Source organism: Cydia pomonella, chromosome 3 (genome assembly GCF_033807575.1).
Source record: "Cydia pomonella isolate Wapato2018A chromosome 3, ilCydPomo1, whole genome shotgun sequence".
NCBI classification, from domain to species: Eukaryota; Metazoa; Arthropoda; class Insecta; order Lepidoptera; family Tortricidae; genus Cydia; species Cydia pomonella.
Genome location: NC_084705.1, coordinates 22,453,955 through 22,481,714, shown reverse-complemented (window position 1 = coordinate 22,481,714; position 27,760 = coordinate 22,453,955). Strand labels below are relative to the sequence as shown.

At 38.3% G+C, this 27,760-nt stretch overlaps 1 protein-coding gene across 11 annotated transcripts in view; it reads right to left on the bottom strand.

Annotated features, from left to right (window-relative positions):
* LOC133516308 (heterogeneous nuclear ribonucleoprotein R-like) overlaps positions 1–25,587 on the bottom strand; it is a 40,844-nt gene extending 15,257 nt beyond the window's left edge. For 2 of the 11 annotated variants that reach the window (XM_061849166.1, XM_061849172.1), the window contains exons 1-12: positions 25,176–25,585; positions 24,544–24,749; positions 24,149–24,260; positions 21,319–21,512; positions 17,177–17,304; positions 12,637–12,878; positions 9,102–9,237; positions 7,978–8,111; positions 7,475–7,546; positions 6,894–7,043; positions 6,172–6,317; positions 517–611 (exon numbers count right to left, since the gene is read on the bottom strand). In XM_061849166.1, coding sequence (XP_061705150.1) covers positions 517–611; positions 6,172–6,317; positions 6,894–7,043; positions 7,475–7,546; positions 7,978–8,111; positions 9,102–9,237; positions 12,637–12,878; positions 17,177–17,304; positions 21,319–21,512; positions 24,149–24,259 — 1,408 coding nt within the window. In that variant the 5' untranslated portion in view covers position 24,260; positions 24,544–24,749; positions 25,176–25,585. Of the gene's footprint in view, positions 1–516; positions 612–6,171; positions 6,318–6,893; positions 7,044–7,474; positions 7,547–7,977; positions 8,112–8,763; positions 8,900–9,101; positions 9,238–12,636; positions 12,879–17,176; positions 17,305–21,318; positions 21,513–24,148; positions 24,261–24,543; positions 24,750–25,175 lie in introns of all 11 variants that reach the window. The other 9 variants (XM_061849170.1, XM_061849175.1, XM_061849169.1 and 6 more) reach the window with 7 other exon arrangements.
* Positions 25,588–27,760: the final 2,173 nt, after the last annotated feature.

Genomic DNA, 27,760 nt, shown 5'->3' with positions numbered 1-27,760 from the left:
CTTAGACTACTTGTTTGGTACGGTGCGGAACCCTAAAAAGTTCGTTCGTTAGTGAACATTGTTTGACCCTTATTTATGTGTTTGTTTGTTGCCTTGGCCTCCGACCTACCCAATGATACTGTACAGTACTCCGTCAACCGAAGACCAAACTCTAACTCATTCGTCATGATCATGACATTAAAACGTTTCATCAATAGTGAAAAAATCGAAAGAATAAATAACGAATGGGACAAAAATTAAACACAAGCCCAGTACTTACCAGGTAACGTGAAACACAGCAAATAATGGGGAATGTTAAAGTTGGGACTAGTGCAGAATGGGACAAGTAAGTACCCAAAATGTATCGGAAAAAGAATCAGAACAAAACGCGAGCTGGCTCTAGTCAGGGGCAATATTTACTCGGACTGTACGCAAACAAAACTCCTAGTAGTGCGATTTGGTCCTGTGAGTGTCACATGTGTCGAAAAGGAGTACAGTGGAAATGTAAAGTGTAACTCTAAGTGGCTGTATACTGACCGTAGTCGCCGCGGGAGCAGGGCGGGCGAGGCTGCGGCTGCGGCGTGCGGCCGCGCAGCGCACCGTGCACCGGGGAGCAGCTGCACCAATCAAATCTGACGTTACACACACATCCAGTATCTCATTAGTGTTATTGCTAAGCGAACACATAAATGAAATAGGCACACTGTTCAGTTACCGGCATCTATACAACAGCAAATTAACATTTGATACATCAAGCATATCATTTAAATTGGGACCTATATTTACCTATTAGGGAGAATTAAAATATTCATTCATCATCTTATCATCGCGGGAGCGTTGGAAAAAGTCCATCAAACTCGTATTTAACTATGTAAAGGCTTACCTATGAGCCAAAGTGTCAACTTGAATAATAAGTCACTATTGTATTTAATTTTTATATCAGTATTTACTTCTTAAAGTATTTTATGTTGATTTTCGTAATATAAATTTAAATTATCTATTAGTACCTAGGTATTACCTAGGTATCTACAGTGAATTGTGAAATTGCATTGAGAAATTATGAATTAATACATTGATAAAGTCGCCATGCAATTTTACGGCTGATATTATGCGAATCACGTAATTTATAGTCGCACTTTTTATAGGGCACAGTCACGTCATATCAAAGCCGGGTGGGAGCGCGCCCAAGCGCGTTTTACTAGTTGCCGAAGGGTTTTAGAGCGCCTGCATAATTCGATACAGATGACAAAAAACTACAATTTACGTCAAGCGTCGGTTGAGCATGCCTAAGACTGTTTTCAAATGCACCCAAGAAGCGGTCATTATTTACATTTGCCACCAATGGAAGCAGTCTGTGATTTTTGACAATACGGTAATTTACAATACGGTACAAATTATAACAGATAGGAAATCACAGTGAGTGGTGATTTTTTAGACTATTACCCTACCAGTTGGCGTATAATAACAACAACGTTTGTGTACTAAGGATAAAGATCAAATTAGAATGAACGGCCATGAAACATCTGGCAAACACATTTACTAAAAAAAAGTGCATCGTGATGACCGTTTAAAATGAAACTGATAGACCGACAACGATGGTCAACACGTGTTTGTGAGGTTCAGGTCAGAACCCTACAACAATACCGACGGTATATACTTATTGCACGAGCCTATATAATTTGGTTGTCATATAAAAAGGCGTGACGCCTCAAAGATTTGGCTGCAAACGATTCTCGTTAAGAAATGCTCAACCGACGCTTGACGCGATGGTTCTCACATCAACCGTAATAGAACACAAACCGACAAACCGACTTACGCCTTAATTCCAACTGTAATGTAAGTATGCTTATCTCATAGTCAATTAGTCTTATAAAAGCTACCCAACCCGACGGATGTTTATTTATCTAAACATGATGCAACAGCTGCCGACGCTGCAATTGGTGGAGTAGTTAGAAGGGCGGCGAAGGGCCATGGCGTGGCTCCGCCCCGTGCCCTATACTGCGTGGGAGTCGGCCTATGGGACGCAGGGTCATATTGAGTGAGTATAATGCCGGATTTTTGGGAACAAACACGAAACATAAACAATAGAATAGCTACGTTGTACGGGAACTTGTATCAATTACAAGAAATGAAACAATGTCTTGTTTTAGTGTCTGTAATAATACCGTAGAATGTAGGCACCTACTTGGCAAGAATAGTTAACTGGAGTCATAGGTATGGAAACTGGATATCGAAAGATGGGTAGTTCGAATTTACATCTTTAATATCGTTTTCGTTAAACAGAATGTTTCTCATCACATCAGACTTGGGTGGAAATAAATAGATTTATAAATAAATACCTACTATTATTTTTGGTGTCTTAATACCAAAACTATTGTAACAGCGCCATCTGTTGAGTTAAACCCTACCTAAGTACCATCTTTATTAATTATTATATTAAATTACAATGCCACTGCCTACTAATGTCGATCCATTTAGAGGAAAGTGGACGATGCCACGTGACTGTTTCTCCATACAAAAACGCAGTCCCGATTTTCCTCTCTAGGTATAATCATTATAGAAAATAGTTTTACGCAATTTATATTCGTCTTTTTAGGGTTCCGTAGTCAACTAGGAACCCTTATAGTTTCGCCATGTCCGTCTGTCTGTCTGTCTGTCCGAGGCTTTGCTCCGTGGTCGTTAGTGCTAGAAAGCTGAAATTTGGCATGGATATATAAATCAATAAAGCCGACAAAGTCGTACAATATAATTTAAGAATTTAATTTTTTTTAGGGTACCTCCCCTACACGTAAAGTGGGGGTGAAATTTTTTTTTCGCTTCAACCCTAGAGTGTGGGGTATCGTTGGAAAAATCTTTCAAAACTAATAGGGGTTTTCAAGAAACATTTTTTGATAAAGTGAATATATTCGGAGATAATCGCTCCGAAAGAAAAAAAAAATGTGTCCCCCCCCCCCCACCTCTAACTTTTGAACCAAAGGTCCAAAAAATATGAAAAAGATCGTGGAAGTAGAGCTTAAGAAAGACATTAAGTGAAAACTATAGCGGACATGATCAGTTTAGCTGTTTTTGAGTTATCGCAAAAAGTTTTCCCTTCTTAGTAAAAAGACGTACTATCGACGTTAATAATCTTTAATCTACTATACTTTAAGCTCCAGTTTAGCTTATTGTGACGGAAGAGTAACTACGGAACCCTACACTGAGCGTGGCCCGACATGCTCTTGGCCGGTTATTTCTAAATACAGTCAAACGTAGATAATGGCATTAATGTCAATATCTAGGGAGGAAAATGGGCGTTTGTTTGTTTGCGTACGTTTGTTTGGAGAAGCAGTCGTCCACTAGGTGTCGTCTTAATTCGTGTGCACAAACAGTGCCGGATTAACCATTAAGCAAAATAAGCACTTGCTTAGGGCACCACGTCTAGGGGGGCACCAAAATCATAGGAAAAAAAAACGCGCAGGCTGCATCAGCATCGCAGTCGTAGTGTAGTACTTATGTACACGAAACTTTTTGATACGTGTGCAAGTAACCATCTAATAACGAAGGGTCGTAAGAGAGTGGGTACACGCAAGCACATCTACAACCTTACGCGGAGGCCATCAAAGCTCATGGCCAAAAAATCTTACCATCGGGCTTGTGGCCAACCGATTTTCTCGACGTAGATTACCGATTTTGTAGCGTATTTTGGTCTCTTGAACACCAGATGTGTCGGCCAGGCCGAGTTGCTGCAGAGCCGCGATCCTGCGACCTAATTGTCAAAATGTAATAAAGGGCCCTGCGAAGGCCGAAAAACAAAAGCATCTTATCAAGTTGCGCTTTCGAGTTAAGGCAAAGGCCGAGCAGTAGGAGGATCGTGATTACATAGGTGCGATTTCAAGCCACTCTTTTGCAGTTCGGCGTTAGGTCTTATGCGACGCCAGGCCTTCTACTTATTGCAAACTGCCCCACTTTCGCTTGGCCATGGATCCAAATCCATGCAGTCCTCTTTCGCAGCTGGGCTGCCTTGCTCACACCTCGCCATTAGTGGTATTATATGATAACGCGCCGCGATCGGACGCTCCGGACGTCCAGCTATTCATACCTCGCCATTGGTCAAATTCAAGCCTTGCTTTCTTCCAGCTCGACCTTTGGCCTCATCCGTAAGCGCTGATCGAACGCTCCGCGCATTCAGCCTTAGACTTTGCCTTTAAAAACACTGATTTAAACCTTAACGATTTAGGCCAATCAAATTAGATCCGAAAATAGCGTTTTGAGGAATTAATTCCCAGCAAGCTGGAATTTGGTCCTAAATGCGTGTAATCCCAGTTTGCTCTATCCCAGGAGGTGTGCATACATTTTGGGATCCTTAGGACATAATTTTTTCCTTTGGATTGCCAAACCACTCGATGTAGCAGAAACCCACTATCAATTACAATAGCACTTGGTGGATCAGACACTGGTAAGAAAGCGTTTTCGGATTATTAACCTGATTTTACCAAAAATAAAAAATGTCGACCTTTTTTACAATTTAGGTACTACGAATACATATTAAGGTACCTTAAATCAATCAATCAATCAATATATTTTATTGCAAGAACATAGTTAACACATTCACTGCTAGGAACCCACCTGGTGGGCGCTCGTGAACTTTGTTCAGATGCCGGACAACCCGCTGGGCGGTTTGTTTTGTACGCAGCTATAGACCACCGGTTTCTGGGGTAGTGCGCCGTTTTTTGTCTGGCAGTGAATGTGTTAAATTACATTTCGGATCAGATATCAATTTTAATAATACTTGTAATTAGAACAAATTTTCCGTCGGCCGTACCGTTTTTGATTTACAAGCAAAAAAACTGAAAAAGAGGAAACATTTATGCACACCTCCTGGAATGGAGCAAACTCGGATTACACGTACTTTTAGGTCGAAAAAATCTAATTGTATTGGCCTAATTGTGACACATTATTATTTAAGAAAACGGGACTTATTCGCTTTTGATTAAGTTCTAAAATTACCTCCAACGTCAAAATAATAATGTCGACTTTACACAGTCTTCTCCGAGACCATGGGGACAACGCCGTCCTTGAAACGTCGGGTAAGAGGTAATTTTAAAACTTACCCTATTAAGTCCCGTTTTCGTAAACAATAATTTGGTAAGTATTTAAGACATTTGTGGCCATTGGTACTTGTTCTGACAAAAACCAATGGCCAATGGCTAAGCCCCTACTGAAGCTCGGCCTTTGCCCTCACATGAATGAGCTCGCAGGAAAGCTCTAGAGGTTGCAAAATCCTGTGCGGAATACTGCCTATGTCTTACGTCTTCATTTACACTTGGACCATGGTTGGCTTGGCCTCCGGACTGATGCGAAGCACGGTCTTCGAAATTGCTTACACTTGACCTTACCTACTCTTGGAACATTACTACTGCAGTTCTGTCAATTTCCGTGATAAAATGATGTAACGGATTGAAAATTATATTCTCAGAAGTAATGCGGCAATAAACGTCACTCAATTTACCAAGAAAATTCAATGTAATCTTGATGAGGGGGCACCATGGTCTAGAAATGCTTAGGGCACCAAAATGTCTTAATCCGGCACTGTGCACAAATAAAGTAAAAAAAAAGATAAAAATAAGCCCACGTCCGCAATTTTAATAATTTATGACCCCAAGGCATCAAAATTCAAAGGCAAATCTCATACAGTACCTACACCTACCTATGGGCATAACAAATCAACCATCAGTCGGTTTTCTGTGTATGGCATACAGCCGCAGTAAATTAGTTATATATATTCAAGTATAAAGGCCAGAACACACCGGCTGCGTGTGCGTAGACGAGTACGTGCGCTAAAATGTTGGAGCCATGCACGCACAAGTTAGGCAAGCGAGGTGCCGTCTCTCATGAAACTCTGTATATTATAACGCTTACGTGCACGTATCCGGTGTTCACAGAGCTATAACAGCGAAAGTCGAAGTTCGTCAATTGCGGGCATTGTTCTCTGTCACTCTAATTACGTCTTAGTGAGAGTAAAAGAGAAAGCTCCCCGCAATTTGCGAATTACGGTTTACGCGGTAGGCCCCCACGCCTGAAAGCGTAGGGAACTTACCCGCAGCGGCCGTTCGCACGCGCGCAATAGTTCATCTTTTTTCTTGCCGGAGGTCGGCTAGGCCAGCGACACGGCTCGTCCGTTTGTAGTACCTAGGAGTCTAGGAGCCAACTTACCCGCCGCGGCCGTGAATCATCTGCATCATGCGGCGCTCGCGCGCGCGCAATATTTCCTCTTTCTTCTTCTTGTCGGAGGGCGGCTTGGCCAGCGACACCTCGAGCCGCGCGCCGCCGAATTCCTTGCCGTCCAGCTCTTGCATCGCCTTTGTGTAATTATTAGAGATTAAAACTAAGTTTAAGAAACTGTAATTTTAGATTAAGAAATAGAAATAAATGGTTTTTTCTTTAAGCGAACACGAGCAAATAGTGGCCTTATTAAATTAAATTAAAATTCATTTATTTCAGACAATTGACAATCTATAATTTATTAAGTTAATTAATTAGAACTAAAATCAAATAACATTAAATATATATATATATAATTATAGGACAACATTTTGGTTCTAGTAATGGATGGGGACCACGTGGTACTTACCTTCATGTACCTACCGGGCCCAGAACATGAACACAGGCCTGATATAGTTAACGCTACATTTGGCACCCAACGTGGTCCTCATCTATAGCCATAATTATAACATAACGCCATGATGATTGACCGTAGCTATAGAAACTGACAGCCCAACGTAGGACTCCTGATAAATAGCTTCTTCACATTCATCCAATCGCTTTTTCTCATTATCATTGAATTTGATTACTGAGCGAATATATTGACAGATTAACGCGTGCCAGCGGTTATATTGTCAAAAATCAACTTTTAATAAATTCAATATTTTGCTTACCTTAACCGCGCAGTCTCGTTCCTCGAAGTGTACGAAAGCGTAATCTTTGATCTTCTTAACCCGTTCTACGGCTCCGAACCTCTCGAACTGCTCCTTCAGCGCCTCTTCCGTTATCTCTTGCGTCAGGTTCCGAACGTACAACACTTTCACCTGCAAGGATGAGTAAACAATCGTTCCGTAAATTACCGGCTACAAGGGCTTTATTGATGCTTTAAAAACACACGTGTAGTTATTGAAAGTACTGTAATCAACAGAGTAGGTAACGGTGAAAAACCGTCGGCAATAAACATAATGCGCGTATCAACATTTTTGTACTAATTAAAATCTGATTTCGTTTTGACTAACTTATATTCCGTTAACAATTTGCGTATATTTAATCTATTTCGATACGAAGTCTGGGTACGAAACATTTTATAGGGTATAAGGTATTAATTTCTAAGTATTTTTGAAGAAAAATTTCATACCCAGACTTCGTATCGAAATAATACCTTAAGAAATGATGTACCTAACCAATCAATCATTCATTCAATTAATGTAATAGCCCAAAAATACATTTAATTGAAATCATTATCTTTACTTACTTTACTCATAGTTTGCTCATCGGGTTCCTCTTGTGGGTCAGCCCAATCCACTATAATATCACAGCCCCATACCTGAATAAAAAATGTTTAACGGTAAATCAAAACAATTATAAAATAAAGCTGCTCATCAACTTGAGCATTCACTTGCAAAGCCGGGTCCAAACGGGTCTCACACGCAGAATTCCTGTTACATTATACGATGGATAGCGTTACACCCGTCTTGACCTGGCTTAATGAGCATTCTCGCGAGTAGTATATACTAGCGTTCGTCGAAAAATTCGCCGAATCTGCTTAAAAACTGCGAATCCTTGATGTTCAGCTAGATTGAATGCTCAGGTCTATCAGCACTTTCAGATGCAATAATAAGAAAATACTAACAAATGGGACAGAGTAGGTAAGATGGGTAAAGGTCACTGTTATCGCCAGTTTTTAAGATGAGTTAGCGTAAGTATATGCTTAGTGCGGTTACTACCTGATACTAGATCAAGATAAATGAATCTCACCTTTATTCTACCAGTGCCAAGTCTGCGTTTAGCTAGGGACGCCGCTTTGTGAGACTCGTATTCCAAAAAACAAAATCCTCTATTTTTCTTCTTATCATCCGGCGAACTATATATAATAACTTCCACGAGTCCCGCTGCAACATACACAGTCAGTACAGACGTGAAGCGAGTAGGTAATATTTATTACGCACTTCATACTGAACAAGCGGCCCTCGACCCTTCTGCTTTAGGAGCATTCCTTTAACACTACGAATATTAAGCAAATCAAATGATATTCCAGGACAACATATACTGAAGAACTATTCTAGAGAACAACAGCAAGATTCTCCAGTCATTACAAATGAGCATTCTCGATGCGGAAGCCAATCGTCGGGTTAACACTCCTTTTGCAACTACCGTCAAACGTAATTTGTTCTCAGTTTGCGCATACAATACATAATACATACATCTCTTATCATTTTATTTGGTGAAGTTAATAATGAGTACATCACAGTGCGTCCTGTCCGCCTGACCGGCGAGGTGACCCGATAAATAAAGTAGTCGCCAACTAAAAAAGTAGCAGAGACGGTAAAGATAGACCGCGTGAACACCGCGAGCATTGCACCTTAGATTTGATTGCATCAAGTCGGCAGGAGCAGCTGTAGTCGTTTAAGAAGTCAGGCAGGGCGCCCGCCGGCCAGGCCACGCCACTGAGAACAAACGGCGGCGGGCGCGCCGCGGCCGGCGCGCCCGCCGCCCCACAACCAGATCTGAATAGCACTTATTATGAATTCGACAAGGACTTACGTGCGTGCCTAGTAAACTCCTCAAACAAATCGTCCCGATCTCGATTCTTAGGGATATTCCCCACGAATAAACGGTGATTGTTAAAGGAAACCGTAACGCCAATCTTTTTCCCCTTTCGAATTTCATAATCATTCAGCTGCAAGAACAATTCGAGGAGAATAGCCAATGACCGGGTAGTGATGGCACTGCGCCCGGGCAATGACTGGAGACTGGAGACGGGAGGGACAGGACGTGCGGGAGCAGGCACAAGCGGCAAGCGTCCAAGGTCCACACCAAGCCCCGACCCACGCACTCAACCCAACTCTATAACTCTTTAATTCATTCGAGTGACACTTTACCTGTTAATTTACCAAACTCTTCCAGTATCTCCTCTTTGCCTTTAGACTTGGGAATGTTGCCGACGAAAAGTCGCAGATTCGGTACGCTAACCTTAATTCTCAGAGTCTTCCCAGGTTTTATTTCGTGATTATCGAGCTGTGGGAAAAATAACAAGGGAAAAATTTTGAAAAACGGTCAAATTTTGGTATCGGGCGGGCCGAGTGTTCGCCGTCGGTCGGTCGCCTCCGGAGATGAGGATGAATTTTGTACACGCGCGACGTGCGATGACGGTTAGAGCCAATCGTGATGAGTTAACTGACGATGATAAGCCGAAAGTGTTGTACTGAGCAAAGAGGAGAGCCTGAGATACATTACATTCTCAGTCGGAGAACGTTTTTAAGCCAATTCAAATAGTTAACCCTGTGAAGTGGACCGTTTAAGTGAAAATAAAAAAAGCGAGTACAGGTGTGATGGTAACAAAAAATAAATTAAAGCAACTTAAAACTGAACGAGGTGCACGGTAAAGAACGGGATGATATCTCAGGACAAGCGAGGCTAGATCAGTTTATAGGTGTTATATTGCACATTTACACAATTCAGTGATTATATAGACGCGGCGGCCACTCGCATTAATACGATACTAGGTATTTTAATTGGATGTAACAGTTGATATTAATATATTTGAATGTACCTTTTATTAAAAAAAAACTCATGTATTTAAAACACGTGTAAAAATCGAAAAGACAAACCATTGTTACAAAAATATTTTAGAAATATTTTGCTACTAATTATGATTACAAGTGGCCGCCGTCAATGGGATATTAATGACATGCTTTCAATGATAGAAGAAGCTTAATCTAAAACTCCCAAGTGTCTGTGAATATAATCGACAGGCAAATGATCGAGACTTGCAAAAATACTGGCAGATGGAACACTAGTAGTCTTGCAAGTGACGCCCGGCTCGGCGGCCTCAGCTGCGCGGCTCGAACCAGCAGCCTTGCCAGCGGGTGCACTACATCTAACACAAAAATAAGTGGAACTAAAAATTGCCAATTGTTAACGGTTTGCAATGTATTGCTTAGCTTTCCCGCTTTGTCGTGAGCTTCGAGCAGTGTTGGTTAAGACTCGAGTCCTTTTAGTCCTATACTTTAAGACTGGACTCTTACTGTTTTAAACTCTCGGTACTTAACTCTTAAGCTCCGAGTCTCGTAAAAAATAGTCGAGTTAATCAAATTTAGACTCAAACAACTCGAGTTACTACCAATACCAGCTTCATGTTGTAAACTTCAATTAACAAGAAAATCATCGTTGATTATTTCAACTTATTCACTCATTACGGCATCGCAAGACAATTACTTTTTTGTTACATTGGTGCCCCCTATCGACAATTTTTATTCAAGGCTATCTTTAATATGGGAGCTGATTTTGCTATATCACGGATTATTTAATTCTACTTTGGTAGTAACCTCTTTCGTTCAATTTGGATGCCACTGTTTCTTAATTATTAGATGAAATCAAAATCATAATTAGTTCTATACAACAAAATAATTCTAAAAAACAACGACTTTAATAAGCTAACAAATAAGGTTCAATTTATATCGATGCGAGCTTGTTTTGCCAACCAATGGAATCAACTGTCAAATGTAAACTTTATAGCTTACAGGATAAAAACGCTTATTACATGCATTTGTGACTGTTGCTGTTGCCGTATCACCCAACTAGTAATTAAGTATCAGAGGGAACCAGCTGAACAAAAATATGATAAATTATCCGTCGCGTACATAAAATAAGCCCACATATTTTTACGCATTATAACACATTTCTATGTATCTCGCATTTGATAAGGATAAGGCCGATGCTTCCAGCCGGGGGCACATTGGAGGATATACAAGGAACGTGAGGCCGCCAAGCCGGTATGTGCAGTGATTTTACTATCTTTCAAGGATTATACTTAAACAATCGGCGAGTCACCTGCAAAGTAGATGTCAAATTAGAATAAATTTTGGTTCAGATTTACATTTCACCAATCACAGTTTTAAAATAGTCGTTTAATCTCGATTAATCAATGAGGTTAATTTTTGACACAATTTGGTGTTACCAATTAAGATCGTTTCAATTATGCGATACATTTACACATGTGCTGAATGTTTTGCTATCGGATAGATGTGCTCGGTAACATCCATGTACTGCCGAGAGGCCGGTGTCATCGGCCGCGCGATATCTAGGTCGAATGTTCGCCAATTCTCAAGGCCAGGCGCCGGCAGATGCCACCGACTTCCGCGCCGGCGCACGCCTGCCAGAGAGGGCCACGACGGTGTCCCGCTCACTCGCGTGCGAGTGAGTCGGCGCACAGTCTGCGCCGTTCACTGGGCAGGTGTGACCGGGGGTGTCATTAAAACTGCTTGCCGAGTGCTGGCGAAGCGAACAATCAATCGAACCGGTATAAGAGCGCGTCTGCATTACGCATAGCTGTCCCGGATCTCGTCACGGTTACACAGGTTCGCCAGAGTGGACGACTCGCCCGCGTTCGGTTCGCAATTGAAAAACACGGCCAGGCCCTGGCGGTTGCTAAGCAGCGCTAGAGAGCGGCGGTCAGATTTAACGTTTGCAAAAACATTACAAACGTTGCAACTCCGCCGGTCTCTATTTTTACACACTCAATCGCATTTTCTATGATCAAATCTGACCTCGTTCCGTGTTTAAAATTCGATTAATGAAAACGCGATATACAATGCCAATAGCGACAGTTCAGGTTCGTTCGAACGTGGACTCTAACCTCCGGTCCAAAATCTAGGACTCACAAAGAAAACAACAATTTAAAGACTTGAAAACGTGCTCCATCAAACCCAAAAAATATTTAGTTTTCATTTCATGTCCATAATGAGAGCAATATAGTCACAAAGCAAATAAAGTTCAATTTGAAATGAACACATTTGTCATTTTTATATTTGTAAGAAGCATTACTAAAAGTGGCTGTCAACGTCCAAGTTCCATCGAACCTAGGAGAAAGATCCAGGGAGTGATTTTGGGTATTATTTTGCATCTTATTAATCTGTGATGCCAAGGTATCTTTTTCTTACGGACAACGCAGCGAATATTTTATAAAATGAAGTCCTCTGACTGAACGCCTAATTTACCAATTTTTTCCATTATATAATAGCTTGAGTATTTTAATATGACTAATATTGGTCGTTATAGTAACTCCAGCTTCGGTAGTTATAGCTGGCTCAGTGCCAATATCAGCTCGTTAAAATTTTATTGCGATCCTTTAAAAACTAGGTGCCTGTGACCCGTTTTAAAAAGCTAATCATTGAGCAATTATTCACCCAAAGATCAAACTAGCCTCCATGTCTCGTTAGCAACAAAGTTCGTTTTACTTTTTTTCCGCCGAGCGGCGACGTAAGCACTTTACACGAGTATCCCTGCGTTGTCGTAAGTAACCCGAGCACCGTAAAAACAAAGGACAATAACCCTGGATCCGACTACGACCCTCGGAGAGACACGATAGAACAGTGGGCAGGTAGTGTAGCCGGAGGAGGTGGGGGTGGGGGTTACCTCCTGCACGGCGCGCTGCGTGGCCTCGCGCGACGTGAAGGTGACGAAGGCGTAGCCGCGGTTGGTGCCGGTCATGGGGTCCATCATGAGGCGCAGGTCCCAGATGGCGCCGCAGCGCTCGAACAGCGGGATGAGCTCGTCCTCGTACATGTCCTTGGGGATCTTGCCGCAGAACACCTCGCAGCCCGCGCCCGGCGTCCCGCCCTCCCAGCCGGGCGGCGGCCCGCCGTACTTGCGCTGGCCTGACATACGTCAACTGTTCTTATATGCATGATAATATTCATTATTGTAGCATCAACAAGCTAGCTTAAGAACTTGGCGAAGGGGGTCTTAGTTAAAGATCTCGATTTTTAAGAACAAAAAAAGTAAAAAAAAAAATTAGTAAAAAGTTGTTAAATTAAAACTTATTGGCCGAGCTAAATGATATTTTTCTACAATGAAATATAGGTAGCTGCACTTCATCAGGGTTAGTCAAATACATATCTTAATTTTTTTTATATAAGATACATTTTTAATTTTAATTTTTTTAATTTTAATAAAGTCTTACACTATCAAAACATACCTACATACGATATTTGACAATAATGACAGCTTCATAAACATTTTACAAATCCGTGAAACTATAGTCCAAGATCCCAGAGCCGCCAGACCTTACTTATTTTCTCATGAATAAAATGTATGGGATAATATAGTGTTAGTATGTACTTTTAATGTCTGCGTCTGCATACTTGCTATATTGGCCCGACGGCCATTTGTCCGGTACAAGGTGCTAAAGGTTGGTAAAAATATTATTAAATTTTCTCAATATTCTCATGGCTGATTTTTATGTATGTTTTAGAAAACATTGTAAGTTATATAATTAAATATTAGTATTATTAACATAAGATGGACAGAATATAACATAGGTATAAGTATAGAAGTAAGACATTGTAATGCCCTCACAGGGTAGCGTGTACTATTCCTAAGAATTTATATTTAACACCATGTATCCTGATGCATTACTGTACTGTACAAATACAAAATTGATAGTCATCATTGCCAGACCATTTCCGCCGGCGATAACTATTAGCAGACGTTTTCAAACTGTCAAAAAAATATTGTAACTTTACTTATATTCTCACTCTTGGTTTTTATATATAATATAATACTCAGGGAACTATTACAAACCATTTTGTAAGTAGCCAGACCAATTGCAGGGGCTCAATCATCCATCCCCCAGACCCACAAAGCTTCACACAAATACACATATAAACTTTATGTGGGTCGGGGGGATGGTTGAGCCCCTCCAATTGGTGTGGCTACTTACAAAATGTAATAGTAATAGTTCCCTGAGTATCATATATAAAAATCAAGAGTGAGAATGTAAGTTACAATATTTTTTGACAGCTTTAAAGAGTCTGGTAATAGTTACCGCCGGCGGAAATGGTCTGGCAATGTTGATTATACATTTTTAACAATATTTTCTAATACATACATAAAAATCTAAGTAAAGATTTTTACCTAACTTTAGCACCTTATACCGGAAAAATGGCCGTCGGGCCAATATAGCAAGTGTGCAGACATTAAAAGTACATACTAACACTATATTATCCCATACATTTTATTCATGAGAAAATAAGTAAGATCTGGCGTATCTGGGATATTGCTCTACTATGTTTTTAGAAACGCCATGTGAGCTTTGCGCAAAGTTAAACCTTATGAGCCTAATAATAGTGAAAATCGCAGCAATTTGCATCGACGACGACAATCACATGAAAAGGAATATTATATTATCTCTTTCTAACCACATTAATACCTACCAGTAATCCCTTTGTCAAATACATACAGGATTAGGCTATGGAGTGTGGAATTAAAAGGAGGAAAATCTCTTATGCCAGAACTATTGCAAAAGTGACCAGCTTTCAGATTTAAATAATAGTTCCTAATCTCTCCGGTGGCGCTAGGTAAGCTCATGGATTACATGAACCATAAAGGTATAATAATACAGAGATGAAATGGGGGGAAGGGCAACAAATAACCCGACCAAATTACGTAGTTTGTTTGTGGTATGTTGTCAGGAATTATAAAAAGTGTTTTTAATTTTGTCACATTGCGTATATTCTGTCCCTCCACGGGCGCAAGCGTATAGCACATCTATATAAATATTAGGTCTATGACATTTTATTACGGTGTATTGTGGGGCCGCCTATTTAATGTTTTTTGATGGACACTTCATACATCGAGATTTTCTTCCTTTTAACTCCACACTCCATAGATTAGGCCCTCAACACACGCCACACACGGCGGGTAAGCGTAAGAGACGCGTAAGCGTATCGTAATACGCACGTAGAACGAGAGCACTACGAGCACGAATAACTTCCAACAAGTCCGCACACGAAGCGTCGTCGTAACGTAGCGTATGAGATTTCTGTCGTCGTTACGACAGGCGTAGCGTAATGCACGCATAAAAATTGCCATAATCAAACAATAAAAAAAATTCATCTGCCGACAAGGTAAGACCGTCGATACATCCGCCAAAGACATCTGACGCCAGCGACTACATGATTTCAATTAATTAGATTTCACTTATGAAACGATTACGCTTACGTGACACTGATGCGACGATTGGTGCCCAGAACTCTACGCGTCTCGTACTCGTAATGTTTCTACGATACGTTTACACTGACGCCTCGTGAATTAGGGCCTTAATGTCCAATGCTTCTTCAAGCTAAAGTCTATATTCTGTATCTTTAGGTATTTAAATAAAAGTAAACAAACAATTCGTACATTTTCGGCTAGTTATAACATTTATTGGTTAACCAACCAAATACAAAACCGCCTGGATCTGTGACTGAACAACCTGACTTTTAACCTACATTATTTGATCATGTAATGTTTTCATTTACCCTCAAATGGCTCCTTAAGCCAGTAGATTTTGTTTACATTAATTTAAATACCTAAATATACAGAGTATAGTTTTTATTTATTAAATTGTATAAACAGACTTCTCAATAGTATTCTGAATAATTCCGATTGGATTCTTGCGAAAGACCTACACAGACCGACGAACCAATTTGGAATAGTTTTCTAACTTTCCAATACATCGTTGTATTATAAGAATCTTATAAGAAGAATTATTATTAATAGAAAAATCGTTTTTGCAGTAAAATGCGAATAATGCGATATATAATATTTTTTGCAATAAGAATATCTAGAACTAGAGATGTGTAGGGTTGAGTAAATACTGAGTATTTATTCATTATTGAGTATTTACTCACAGCACCCGATAAATACCCCTATTTACTCATCTAGGTGGGTAAAAACGATTGTTAATACAAAAAGTGATATTTAAGAACTAAATTGTTTGTTATTGAAGAGTGTTAACGTATATTAACAATATTTATGCAATAAAAAGCATATAGGTTGCTTAATTTTTGAAAAAAAGTTAAATATCAGTGAGAGTAAATTTGTGATAATACGTAGTTAACATTTTTTTTTTTATATAAGAAGGTTTACTTTTAAAATATGGGAATTAAGTTCTATCGATGTCCCTAGATAAGTGCATGTCACGCAAAAGTACATGTTTACGGCTTTTATTAAGAGCTTTTTTTTAAAGAAAACTCAAAAATGGCTCAACCGATGATGTTTAAAGTTTTTTTTTTGTACTCTATTCTACGGCTAATCTCCCGATATTTTTTTGAGCTTTGGGTTCGAAAGTTATAGAGGGATAAACATTATTTCGCCCTTTAGAAACAGTTTTTTTTTCCAAAAGTATACAATTTTTCCAAAAGTTCTTAGAAACATTCAAGTTATTTTTGAAGACCCATTTAATGATGTGCAACACGTTAGTGGTTTCTAATTTTTTTTTTTTGGTGACAGTTACATGTACGGAGTGCCCCCCTAAAAAAATATATTTCTTACAATTTTGAGTATTTCATCCAATAGCAGCTTAAATAATACACCTATATTTCAAATTTCTTTCAGCACTCTAAATATGTAATTCCCACCAATTTGGGTATAAACGAGTAAATACGGGTATTTTGAGTAAGTACTGAGTATTTACCCGTGAGTATTTACTCACTACCCATCTCTATCTAGAACCTATAAGATTCTTGCAAGAAAAGGTGTCCGCAGACGACGACAGATGGCGTTGTTATCAACTGACTGGTAGAGGCAGACGATAGTCTACAATAATAATTGGAGGTTGAAACTGCCGACGGCTCACGACAGAGGGCGCTTGAAATAGGATCCGACTAACAGATTGTAGACTGGGTTCTAACTAGCTTGGTAAAATCTTACGAGTTTCATTGAGAAGCTCCGGAGCCGCTCTAAGATTTTAGATACCTACTCTAGATATAGTGTAAACCTATTTGAATGGCATTAACATTTGACAAGAAAGGAACTTCAAATGGTTTATTAAACGTTATGCAGTAGCTTTTAAAGTCCTTATTCTAATTTGAATCTTCGTCCCTTGACGGCGAGGTCGATGGATATATTATTTCGTTTAAAAAAGTATATTTTAATTTAAACCCAAAGGTAAGATGTCAGCCGTGTAACTCACCTGTGGTCACGTCTAAAGTGTACCCGGTCCTGGCCAGGATGTGTTTGATCTTCTCTTCGTCGGGCCCCTTGACCGGGACGGCCGGTGCCAACGCGGGCGCGCCCTGTACGCCGGCTCGGCTTTTCTGTCTGAAACCACAATTTAAAAAAATATTTACAAGTTGTAAAGCGTATTACTTTTGAGGTACGGAACCTTACAAATAAAGAAAGGATTTTTTCAACCCTTTGCGTTATAGTGCGATTATTAGGTAAGTATAATGAAAAACCTTCGTGAAAAAAATATCGGTTTAATACTTTTCGTCTGATAGTCCATTAATGATTTATATAAAATAAAAATAAAAACATTTTTTTCACTTCAATGTTGATGTATAATGTATAATACACTCATATATTCACCTCACAGAATGTGGCTGAGAGTTGTAAAATCGCTTTGTATTTAAAGGAATAGCGAAATACAGTTTCTAATTTTCTACTTTCCGTCAATCATTTCTTAAGCGGTAGAAATTTTAAAAACATTTAGTAAAACAAGAAACAAGTCAGCGGTCCAATTGAGATAGTTTAGTATGTATAAGATTAGTTTGTTTTATTGTTAATAATCTAACTATAGCAAAACTTTCGTGTAAAATGCGCGATCAAGATATTTCGGAGACGCCCCTCATATCCAAGAGTTCCGTGATATAGAAACGATATTGTAATACCGGTCGTAACATGGTGTTCCTGAACACTTCATAGAGAGCTTATAATATGTGATGATCCTTTTATAAAACTCACCTCATTCGTTTCATGAATCCATATTCGTATTTTAATGCCTTTAATTATGTAGCAGTCAAATTACTATTATGTATGTATGTAAACACTTTATTGTACATAAGGGACAGGTAAAGATACAATAAAAAAAACAATAATGTTGGCAATGTACAAAGGCGAATTACTATTATCTGATTACTTCAAGGATGACAAGTATATCTAATTTTCAATGCTAAAGTATTTCTCTCGTTTTAGCATCACACTTGAAAGCGAGACGCATTCACAAGTTACGCGCAGCAATTTCGAATTGACGTTGAAATACTTGAAATGTGACCCGCGCAAAACACAATAGCATCGTCGCGAGCCTCCCATATCGTAAATCGAGCACGAACTTTATTTTTAAACTGCGCCGTTTTAGTGCATGCAATTAAAATGTCATTGCTGCCACGAATCGTGAATAAAATATGCCAAAGGACGTCAAAGTATGAATAAAACCATACTAATCTCTGTCTACGCTATTAATTGATAATTACTATGCAATTATTTACAGCATTACGATGGGTATTAGGTAGTTATATGGTACGAAATAAAATCTGCAATGAGACGTAACGTAAGTTTGCGTTATCAAAGTCGTTTGCAGGCTCGACAAATGTCGTATAAAAGCTCAAACAAGTTTTGCATCATGCAATACAGAGGCTAATGACCAGTCGTAATCTAATCTCGCGAACGGTGCAAACACACCGACATGAGGGCAAATAGAACGTCAAAATGATCTTGTTACAGCGAGCCGAGCAGCGGCTACTTAGCCCGTAGCGTAGGTACTCAATGATGTTAATTTACTGCAACCGTTTCGTTAAAGGACGTTAATCCTTTTCCTATTACACCACTGTAATTAGGGACACCTTCCTTTGAGTGGTGTAAAATAATCACCAGATCTTTAGATACCGAGCCTTAATTTGACATTCTGGGAAAATTAAGACACCTTGTACATACATTTTAAGGAGAAATCTCCCTATTTTTTTCTACCTACAGTATTTTAGACATGGTATCCCCAAGAGTCCCCCAGAGAACAAAATTTCTAACCACATGTATGACCCTCCCTCTCCCCTTGGCCATCCGCCATATCGTATGAACAGTGATCCTGCCTATGAAGCCGATGGTCCTGGGTTCCAATCCCGGTATTTATTTGTGTGATGAACACAGATATTTGTTCCTGAGTTATGGGTGTTTTCTATGTATTTCAAAACATACAGTTGCCTTACAGAAATAACACTAGACCCTACTCATAGTGTTGTGTTCCTGCCGGTGAGTAAGGTTGCCAGTTGGTCAACGAGTGGGGGGCGGGTTTAGGGTCGGCAACGCGCTGGAGTTACAGGCGTACATAGGCTACGGAGACTGCTTACCATCTGGGTAAGAATGTCCTATAATATTTATTATTTATTTATCTTGTGAGCGTTTTGGGGTCAACTGTTAGCCCGCAAGAGTTTTTTACAAATAAAATATAATACAAATTCTGAAGGACGTGAAATTTTAGTCGACACTTTAGGGCCACATATTGTATAGTTTTTTTTGGGTTAGGTTTAACTAACATAGGGTTAAGGGAATGTACAATAACACTATAGACTTGGTCTGAAATAAAAACATTGAATTCAATTTACTTGATGCTATCGACCAAGTGCTCGATATTATGATGCTTTCTAGATTACGCACAATTAAACTAGATGGCGCTACGATCTACAGTTAGCAATTTCACGAACAGGGCGATATTGTGACAAATCAATTTTTTAGATTGTGACCTAGATAAGCGATACGAGTTGGAAACTATCCAGCGAGCGAGTTGCCAGGTTTAAAAATTAGAAGAAACAAGATTAACGGTGGCATTCCATTTACTTAGTGCTGCCAACAAAAATTGTTACATACTATGTTTTTTCCTGAACTTATGTTAAGTAGTAGTTAAGTAATCCAGCGGTGGAAGCATGGTTCCATTTTTATCACTTGTCACTATGCCCGTCACTTTCGCACTTACATACTTGTTACAACGTGACAGGCATGGTGACAAATGGTAAAGAGCCGACCATCTTAGCCCTACTGCTTAAGTTAAATACTAAACAAATATAAAATCCAAAGAAGAATTATAACGGTTAGATATAGTCCGCAAATTGATAGTAGCATCCTAAGGCCCCAAACGCATGCCTTTGCTACCGTAGAAATTCGAATTAATGCGGCACTCAACAAGTAAATGATGTATTTTCTATAATCTATTAATATATTAATAAAATTGGTTTCTAAAATAATATATCAGATATCTGTCATCAAAATATGATCATCAAATTATATAAAAACGGACGAGAGGGGACTGCACTCCCTACGCGCCTAAGGATTTGCAAAAACACTCTAGGGGTAGGACAAACAAGACCATGTGCATAGTGGAGTTTCCGGTTCAGTTTTTGTAACTAGTTTACGTGAAGTAGATACATAGAATATTTTCTTTCCAGGACAGACCTTTTATGAGACCATAGAAAATAGTATTTGAGATAATTCAGACACATTTTTTGTAATTTGAGTATTGATATTACCAAAGAGAATTTGAAATACAGGTCGATTGTCAAAGAAAATTTGTAGCCACAGTAAATTTACTGCCATCTTTCGACACGTGATTAAAACTTCTAGAACGCCATTTGACATTGATCCTTATTCTTTGGCTGATATGTGTTAAACTTGTCAAATAACAAAAAGTGGCGCCATCTAATAGATCGTTATAATCGTTAATTTAATACGTCTGCTAAAATATTCCTTGGGAATGCACATATACACCGTGTTTTTTTTATTTCCGTTAATTTCAAGGGTGCATCCCTGAGCTTAAATTAAGTAACTTTCTCAAAGACACCGGTATTCAAATTAACTCCATTTCGGAGATAATCAATAGTTTTTTTTTTCTGATACGGCCCTTAGTGTACACTTGCCTTAGGGCCTGTTTACATATTGATTAGTGCTTAGTAAGAGTTCATACATTTGCTCATAAACGTAGGAGTAAGTACTATGTTGGACGATCAGTGTTCGAAATGACATTGATATGTCACAGTTTTAAATTTTTTGCTTAAGTTAAATGTAATGCCTGCGTTACAACAACGCTATATATGCAACATTTAATTACTTTTAATAAAAAATAAAAATTAAAATACATATTTTTTGTAGGCCATTTAATTTCCTTTAACGTACTTACCGATAAGTACCCCAAAGTTAACGGAATTCAATAAAAACACGGTGACTAGGTATATATATTAACGGCAAATCTAAATATTGGTGACAGAAAATGTACTTTGATTAATTAACTATATGTACGAGTACTTACTCATTTTTATTATAAATCTACTTACTATGGTACAAAAAACTCACCTATAGGTCTTCATGACTCCACATAAATAAGCACTTTTATTAGATACATGCTCGAGATTTGAATCTAAAAATTGTCCAAGAACACTTAAAGCACCGTCGGATGGAAATTCTTTTAAGGCATCTAACGCACGCTCGTCCAGTTCCGCGTGCGCTAGCTTTCCAGTCTTATAAATGTCGTCGAGCTTAGCAGCTACCTGGAATACAAAATGAACCCTTGAGTATGGAAAATTAAAATGATAGAAATTAACACTTCCACTGCCAGCGAGAGCTTATAGATTGTGTCATTCACGAAGACGCGTGCCCTGACTCGTAATGTCATTAAAGGTTAGATTTGACAAATCTGCGCGTCATCGTGGATGACACGGACTATACCTACGCGCTACGTGCGTAGCCGATAACAAGTGATTTTCGCTTTGCAGCGAAAAGCGCATACGAACACAGAACCCGCCTAGCGGGTCGCTGGCAGTGAATGTGTTACTAAGCAATATTATTTACTTGTATGTGGACGCTCGTCGATTACATTTAAAAACAATGATACGCAATTAAAACAATGATAACGCCGCCACATAATAACAGATGCATGAACTGTTCTTTAGTGAATGCGAAGACAATTCTTATAAGAAAGATGGCTAATAGGATAATAGGTACCACCCAAATTAAGTTCTACTTAGATCCAATCTACAATTTACCTACTTATTACGTTCCATATCAATAAAATATATTGCTGAACAATAAAAATCTATACATTAAATTTCCCAGCAAAATTGAAGTCTGATAAGTAAAAACTACATTTTAAATTTAATCAATTGTGATAATGTTATTTGTTTTTACCAAACTTGATAGTGCTAAGCTAGAGTTCTAGTAAAGCACGGAAAACCTCTAAAAAAGTGGGAATGACTGAGTCGCAAGCAATGTCAATGTCGAGCTTCAAATAGGTATGTTCCTATATTTATCTCAAACGGATGGAGGAATTGAGGAAGCTAACGAGGGAGTAGTCAAGTATGTAAGTAATAAGTAACTGTTTATTTTACGACACAACTTAATTGGGAGACTAGTTTCTCATCTAGACAGTAGGTACCTACATCTCAGAATAGTTACATATAATAATGATGAGTCGTTAAGAAACAAAAATTAATTTCAGAGCATGAACAAGTATATTTTTCCATAAATTCATTCAAAAAGCTTTCATCATGCTTCTCATGATACCTATTGAAATTCTTGTTAATAAACATTATGGTTGATAAAACGCCTCTATCCTGTTAAGTACATGTACATTTACAAAAAGACAAAAACGAAGATACCTAGTTTTTTTTTCTCATAAAAATTATTTTCTGTAATAATATGCGTTGGGGTTATTTCGATTTTGACGGGTTTTTGGGTGAAGTAGATATGTAATGGTTGTGATAGTAATCATGACTGGACTCAAAAGATACAGTATACCTCACTAGTCCCAGTCAAACGTCTTTTTTAAAATTAACTAAGACAAATGCAAATGCATACCGGATCCCCCATACCAGTACCTACCCTAAGTACCTATCTAAGGAAAAAAAATCTGCAAAAGTATACAACTACCTACTTAAGGAATGTTGTCTTTAAATGAACAAGTAAAGTGGAAATTTTCAATCATCCACAATAAAGGCTGGCATTTAAAGATCTTGCTGCCTACTGAAGGCCAACATGAGGCTTGCTTGTCTTGTCACTAACAATGCACAGACAAGGAAGACATGATAATGCCAAATGCACTCAGACTAGGGGCACTAGGTATTAAAATCTTAATATTTTACTTTCTCTAGAACATTCTACAGGTCATCCAGCACATGGCAACTGTTTTAAAATAACAATCTTCAGTATCTTGAGGTTGTACAGGTAAACAGATAGGCAAGAGGTCAACACATTAACCCCAGTATCAAAGAGAAAGTTTATACCTCAGGGAGATAGTGCAACAATTCAGACAGTTGCCAACCTGTGACAGAACAAAAGCTACTATACAAATGATACTACATTTGGATTCTTGTTACTTTTGTTTGTCTTTAAAATAAAACGGTTATTAGGATATTGTCAGAAAATGGCAATACACAACATCTAATAAAAAAATCATTTCATTGAACAGGTTCCTATTTATTTTCTCTTGAATTTAGAACAGCAAAAACAATTAAGTAATATCTAATAGTTTCTTCATATTTAGAATGGCCACATAACACAATGGCAGATGTAAAAGTAAAAAAATACTAGGTTATGATTTCAAACAGTGGCAACACATTGTTTCAAGTACCTAGATAATTCCATGGCTATAATATTTATCTTTTTTACAAAAATCTATTTCCAATTTCAGAGTAGAGAGTCTATAAGAAAACAAGAATAAGGAAGGATACTACAAGTATAAATCTTGTTAGATACTTATTGGAATTAGGTACACTTCTTCAGTTTAAGGAACTAAATGTGAAATCCAATAAGACAATATATGTATGATGAATAATGATTGCCAAGGTGAACAATATTTGGCCCCAATTATGTATCAGACATACAGCCTGCTTTTTTGTTTCTTAGGATGCCGATGTGGAAAGCAAGCGCAATCCACTAATTTTACACTGGTAACTGTTTTGATAGGTATAGATAAAACTTTATTAGTTGTGTGGCATTGTAAATAAACCATATGCATAGTGTGATAAATTAACTATTACCCTATTAAATTACAAAAACTAATTCCAATGTATACCGGGTATACCTTAAAAAAAATATAAAATTACTATTTAAATTTAAGCGAAGTACCTACTTAATGTGTTTCTGGTAAAATTTAAAATATAAAATAAAATCATAATAAAATGCTTACCTTGGGGTCTAAGCCATAGTCAATTAGTTTGCGGTAATCTGGTGTTCGGCCAATGTCGGAGTCCTTTCCGGGAACCTCTTCAATGGATATTTCTCCATTACCCTCCGCCATTCTGCACATTTATTAAACTTTTGTACACACAACACACTTGTCTCTGAATATTGAGGAGCTTGAAACTGAATAGTGGATACTTGAAATCTATTTTTTTGAGAACATAGGCTAGTTAATTAATACACTTAAAAATATTTTTTTCCTATTACTGGTCTGGTGATGATGTCTTTGGACTAAATTTCAATAAGCCACGCTAGTGAGCAGTGCTGACTTACATTAAATCGTAAGCAAAGACACATGTAACTTTGTGTAAATGTGAACTTTGGGAAAATAATAATATTTACCTTATTTTGTAATTTTTGTAATTTTGGAAGAAATTGACAATTCTCTAATCGTCCGAAAAACAAAAAAACAAATGCTGTTCAAACATATGAAACTGTGAAACAATGGGATTGTGCACTCCTCATTCCATCCAGGTGAAGGTAAATTTCAAATAGCGAATGCGCGGGTCATTGCATTCTTCTAGTGAAGTGACACGTTTTTATTTAGCCTAAAAACAAAAAATCGGTAATATGTCAAATGTCTTAACAATGTCCCTAAACAATAACGGGGATGCGAAATCCAGCGGTCATTGACCGAAATAACACATCAGAGTAAACTGTGACAGTTCTTTATAAACTGCTACACATATCACTTTCGAAGGATTAATCACTTTAAAACACTTGTAGAACTCCTTTTGAGGCGATTGACAACCACTAAAAACTTTCCGCGCATGAAACTTTGCTGAATGCAAAACTGCAATAAGTTGAGAGTGCAACTGCATTGCACCCGATAAGAACCGGCCGGCGCGCGCCACTATTTCCAAATAGAATCCAGTTAGAATCACTGCAGATTATACGGAAATATTCAAATCACCATTTCACATAAACACTTTACAAATAATTCTATGGGAAACACTGTACACCAAAATAATTACCTATTAATTTTGCTAGTTGGTGGCCGAGACAGATATGGCGGCACCGCGCGACGTCAACGTGACCGCCAATACGGGGTTCTCATAACGACGCGAGCGGGATATGCAACGAGGAGTGCATTCAAAGTTTCAAAGGCACTTAATTTGTTTAAGGTTTTAAAGAATCTCTCTGTTTTAAGCCTAATTTGCGACCGCAGCAAGAGTAAGATATTTTTATTGCACAGAGAGTTTTTGCAATGGTTGCGAATAATTTTGAATGTGAAAGAGCGCGGCGCGTCGCGCAAGGCTGCCGGCCGCGAGGTGAGACAGGCAACGGCAAGACGGCGGCGAGCGAGAAGCCGAGAGTGAAGGGGGGAGGGTGTTGCAACCCGCGGTGCAGGCGTGCAGCAGCGACGCCGCACCGAGCTCGCCTGCATACTTGCATATACACGCACACTCGCAAACCCTCTGACCTTCGTTACTCGTAATCGATTCACTGTCCTTTGTTATTATAATAGATCCTTTGGTCAAAATTTAGCACCTCCGTTTCTTTGTGTCACTTTATTTGAAGTTTTGTACATTGAAAGTAGATAATTCTTTTTTAATAAATTTTATAGCTTAATCACTTAAACATTGAATTATCTACTTTATTTTTGTAAAGATTAATTAATACTATACTAAATATTCCAACTAGAATCTTGCAAAATAATTAATATATTGCGAATTGGAAAGTTCTTTCGGTGTCGCAATTTTTTTTAATCTTATTAGTTTGAAACATCATAATAAAAAATACTCTGTAAATAGTAGTTTAATTGTTAATTTAATATATTACCTATTTAAGTTTCATTTTATGATTGTATGTACCGACTTGAATACAATTATGTACTATTCATATTAATATTATAGATGCGAAAGAAACTTTTAAATTAAATACAATAATTTTGTGAAAACAAAGTTTAATAAGCTTAAACTTTAAACTAAATTACCTAAGTATTGGTTGAAATAACAATGTTGTTTTACCACAAAGTCGACATACCTATTCTACAATTCCAAAAATCACACGGTCACTAATCGACGTCGTCCAATAGAAGAACAAGGTTCATTACTCTTTGATATGGAAACGAAGGGATAAAAGAGTTAATCGCAATAACCCCTTGCTTTAGTTCGCTTACACCTGCTGATCATCGAAGCCGTATGTGTTCACGAGCCGAGCGAGACACATTCACATATTTAAAACTGGCCTTCGTACTTCGTTTGTATGTGTAAGAAACTTGGATCTGTATCCGCCGCATTATGTGGGTAGGTAGGGCGGCTACTGCGGGTGCTTTGCTTTATGCGGACAAGGTTTCAACCAACTCTCACCGCCACTCTCACCCTTACTCTGAGGTATTAATAAAGTTTAAAATAGCTTAAAAATGAATGCAGACTCTTCCTTCACAAAGAAATCGACTGAAGTATGTAGCAGCGCGACCGTAGGACACAGACACACTTCCTTTCTCACATTTTCTTGATATCAATAGCATTAAAGGTTTAAAGTGCAGCGTTAAAACGAACTCTTGTTCTGTTTCCGGCGTCTGCCTGTCTTGCTTGAGAAAAAATGCATTCGCGCACTTTCAATTAAATAAAATCTTCTGCAAGCAAAAAACCGGGTACCCTATATTTATATAGTACCGATAGTCAGTCGATTCGTAAAAAAATCGGTACTCGTCCTGCAGAGATAATTAGGACATTACAACACTATTTTGAAATTTGACAGATTCGTAAACTACTTTTCTTTCAATGGGATTTTGGCATTCAACCGTTTCAGCCAGTGTACGATTTAATTTTTTTTACCTAATTGACTTTTTTGTACATGTTTTGTAAATATAATATATGGTTTTGAGTGTAAGTAATATTATATTATTCCGTGCAATCGGATAATTATGATTATGTAATATTTTTATTTCCATAATTGTGTCGTATTCAAAGATAATATAGGTATAACCAAAAACGTTACATGCCATCAATACTTACTGATGTCTGTGACGTGTTTACTAATGTCAGGTGAGGTTGTATTATAATTTTATAGAGAAATTATAAATATTCGTCTATGGATTGTATTGCATGTCACATCAAGTAAGTAACGTTTTATTTTAGTAAATTTAACCTATAAATATACTTACCCATAATGACTCCCTATAAGCTATAAGTATCCAGTATGTAAAAAATTTCAACTACAAATACTTCAGTAAATAATGACTATACTTAATGCTAATCATAACTTACAATTTTTCTATAAATCTATAAATAACTCCGCTCGCCGCTATACGTAAGTACTCTACTGTATTCGCGATAAGGTACATTGTGCGTGTTTAAATACAACAGGTTCATTGACCTCGGTCGTTTCGCGCCGTATGTTGCCGAAATTTTATTGTGTCTGTAGATTTGTGGGTCGCGCACTAGCTGACGTCGAATTGGGGCCCACCACCGGCTCAGACGAAGGTGACGTCACCGACAAATCAACCTAGCCGGTGAATCTAGTTCTAGATACCGCATTCACAAAAGGCGTACTACACATTTAAATAGTTGCCCTAATCTAACTGGCTTTGAATAGACCTACTCTCGTCATC